The 3677-nt window shown below is 53.1% G+C and overlaps 1 protein-coding gene across 1 annotated transcript; it reads right to left on the reverse strand.

Moving 5' to 3' along the window:
- Positions 1–216: 216 nt before the first annotated feature.
- CCN2 (cellular communication network factor 2) lies at positions 217–3452 on the reverse strand (the record flags this gene model as incomplete). The annotated part of the gene is given in 5 exon segments (NM_174030.2): positions 217–1574; positions 1950–2161; positions 2288–2539; positions 2855–3077; positions 3193–3452. Coding segments are annotated over 5 exon segments (1050 nt in total). The 3' UTR covers positions 217–1277.
- Positions 3453–3677: the final 225 nt, after the last annotated feature.

The raw sequence follows: 3677 nt of genomic DNA on the forward strand, positions 1-3677 counted from the left end.
GCAGCAGTGAAAATAATGAAAAATGCCTGTGTGCTCAACAGTGTGTATGCCTGTAAATTTGTGACACCTGATTCATTGTGAAATATGTTTATGTAAAAATCCTATTGAAGGGATCAACCAATTGATAAGAATAGATGAGAAAAAGATATTTAGAAAATTATAAGTGCATAGTTTTAAGACAAAAACTTCCCATTTAATAAATGAAAAACCAAGCCCTTTATAGAAAAAATATATACTTTATTTTCAACTAGAAAGGTGCAAACATGTAACTTTTGGTCACACTCTCAACAAATAAACTGTCCAAAAAACAGTCATAGTCAAAGTAGAGACAAATGCTTCCAGGTGGAAAAACCAATCAGCTATACAGAGCTACTCATTTTTAATAAAGGTCATTTGTTCGTTAAAAGTGAGGCTACCACGTTTCCAACCTACAGATCAGACTTTGAAGGACATCACTGCCTCACCTTCAGCAAACAACCTGTTTGGATGGACTGTTGCTCCAACTGCACAGAAATTCTATTTGAATATCCATTTCATGCTTTGAATTATCAGACAAGCTTTCCGTCCTACCTATGGTGTTCAGAATTGAGGCTAACACTTGAAATATCAAAGCATTAAAAACATAAACAAAAAGGCACAAACAACTTTAAATTAACTTAGATAACTGTACAAATATATATATATACACACAATATTTACAGTATCAATAAAAAAAAATCTGGCTTGTTACAGGCAAATTAGCTTGCCACAAGCTGTCCAGTCTAATAGACAGAATTCTGATTCCTGAACAATGTCCTTGAATCAGAATGTCATAGCTGAATCTGCTGTTCTGACTTAGAGACGAACTTGACTCAGCCTCATGATGGCTGGAGAACGCACATCCGAGCTGTTGCTGGAGCTATAGGCAGATCAGTGAGCATGCTAAAGTTTTCCTTTTCAGTGACACTCCAAATAGCAGTCACATCACTACCCCTAAAGATGACAAGGCTTTCTACTGGCCTCCTCCCACTGCTCCTAGCATACATGCTGGTGCTGTGCACTAATACAGTCCTATGATCAAGTCTCAATTTCTTCAAACCAGTGTCTGGGGTTGACGGACTATTCGTTTGAATATCACATGGCACAGTATTTTGAATTTGGTGGGAATTTTTCTTTTCCCCAGTTAGAAGCACAGATTTAAATAACTTGTGCCACTGAAATCACGTGTACACAAAAATGAGATGTGAATCGATTCAAGTGACAGCCTAAAATGTTCACGTGTCTCACTGTCTCTGGCTTTAGGCCATGTCTCCATACATCTTCCTGTAGTACAGTGACTCGAAGATGTCATTGTCTCCGGGGCAGTTGTAATGGCAGGCACAGGTCTTGATGAACATCATGCTCTTCTTCATGACCTCCCCATCAGGACACTTGAACTCCACGGGAAGGGTGGTGGTTCTGTGGGGGGTGCAGCACCGCCCGTCTGTGCACACTCCGCAGAATTTAGCTCGGTATGTCTTCATGCTGGTGCAGCCAGAAAGCTCAAACTTGATAGGCTTGGAGATTTTGGGGGTCCGGATGCACTTTTTGCCTTTCTGAGGAAGACAAGAGAGGAGAGAAAAATCAATGACTCTGCAAGGGGTGTGGCTTTCTTCAACTTCTGTGTGTTCTAGTCTCTGGGGCATTTAACTTCTGTTTATATTTTGAGGAGGGAAAGTTTGAGTCTCATTTGTCAGTTTTCCAAAAATAGACATGGCCTCTTTGGGGGTGTCTTGAATGAAACAGGGCTGTGGAAGATTTTCTAGTGGAAAACTGGTGGTTTCTATTAGGGAAAGTCTCATCCCAGTAAAACAGCTCAATGATATTTTTGGAGATAACAGGCCTCTGTAACACGGGTGATAAGAGACCTAGCTGTAGGCCAGTCCACTCTTGTTCCATGACCAGGAGTCAATAGAAACAGAACACCATACCTTAATGTTCTCCTCCAGGTCAGCTTCGCAAGGCCTGACCATGCAGAGGCGGCTCTGCTTCTCCAGCCTGCAGAATGCGTTGTCATTGGTAACCCGGGTGGAGATGCCCATTCCGCAGGTCTTGGAACAGGCACTCCACTCTGTGGTCTGGACCAGGCAGTTGGCTCGGATCATGGTTGGGTCTGGGCCAAACGTGTCTTCCGGCCGGTAAGCTACGAGAGCAGAGCACACAAACACAAGGTAAGACGCCAGGCTAAGTCACTTCCCCCTGCCCTCGGCCAAGTCAGGACTCGGCCCCTGGGGGAGAATCACGAGGCTGACTTGGAGGCTCAGCTCACCTGCGAGCGCAGGGCCGACCACGGTGTGCTCCTTGGGCTCATCACACACCCATTCCTCGCAGCATTTCCCGGGCAGTTTGACCCTCCGAGGGAAGGGGCAGTCGGGGCTGGGCAGGCGGACGTCCACGCTGCATAGGGGCACGCAGCCCACCGACCCGTCCAGACACGTGCACTGGTATTTGCAGCTGCTCTGGAAAGACTCTCCGCTCTGGTACACAGTTCCTCCGAAAACGCAGGGGGCACCATCTTTAGCTGAAGGAGAGGAAGGGAAAAGGGGGGGTGGATGCAGGAGGGGTCAAGCATCATTCTGGAGCCTCCAACAGGAAGCGCATCGGGGATGGGAGCCAGGAGCTGGGCTCCAGGGGTAAGGCTGCAAACAGCCGAAGGGGAGGAAGGGACCCAATTCGAGCGGCGTTATTTTCCGGTAGCGGGAAGGTGGGTGTGAGGGACGAGGTCATCGACTGTCCTCCCCCCGCCCCCCCAACCCGGGACCCCAGTGTTGGCGGGGGGGGGCTCGGGGCTCGGGGCTCGGGGAGGTGGGGAGGGGGCGGGGGCTGCAGGTCTTACCGGTGCACACGCCGATCTTGCGGTTGGCCGGGGAGCCGAAGTCGCAGAAGAGGCCCTTGTGCGGATCGCAGGGGTCGCGCTCGGTACACAATTCGCTCAGCTGCTTGGCGCACACGCGGCAGCAGCCGCAGCCGTCCAGCACCAAGCTGACGCCGGCGGGGCAGCGCGGCGCCGGGCCGGCAGGGCACTGGCACGGGGCGCTGCAGTCCTGGCTGGAGGCGGGCTGCGGAGGGAGGCGGCGGTCAGCCGACGCACGCCCCTCGGCGCCGCCTGGCCGCCTTCCCGCCCTTCGCGTCCCTCCCCCCGGCGCCGGCCGCCGCGGGGTCTCCGGTGCTTACCCGGCTGCAGAGGGCGAGCAGGAGCACGAAGGCGCAGCGGACCGGGCCCAGGCCGGTGGCTGACATGGTCGGGGCGCTGTGTCCGGCGGGCGGCGGGCGGCGAGAGGCGGCTGGCCGGGCGGGCGGCGCAGGTTTGGGCCGGAGGCGTGGGCCGGGGCGCGCCGGGCTGCTGTCTCGGGAGCTGTCGGCCGGGGCGGCTGCCGTCGGACTGGAGGAGGTGGGTCGCCGGCGGTGGGAGTCGCACTGGCTGCCTCCTCTCAGCGGGGAAGAGTTGTTGTGTGAGGCCGGGGCGGGCGGCCCGAGGCTTTTATACGCTCCGGGCGGCCCCGGTTCGCCAATGAGCTGAATGGAGTCCTACACAAACAGGGACATTCCTCGCATTCCTCCCCACCTTCCTGCCTCATCAACTCACACCGGATTGATTCTGACCCCTTGACACTCAGCATTCCTCCCGTCTGAAAAAGCTGGCACACTCCAGCTCACCA

Source organism: Bos taurus, chromosome 9 (genome assembly GCF_002263795.3).
Source record: "Bos taurus isolate L1 Dominette 01449 registration number 42190680 breed Hereford chromosome 9, ARS-UCD2.0, whole genome shotgun sequence".
In the NCBI taxonomy this organism is placed as follows: domain Eukaryota; kingdom Metazoa; phylum Chordata; class Mammalia; order Artiodactyla; family Bovidae; genus Bos; species Bos taurus.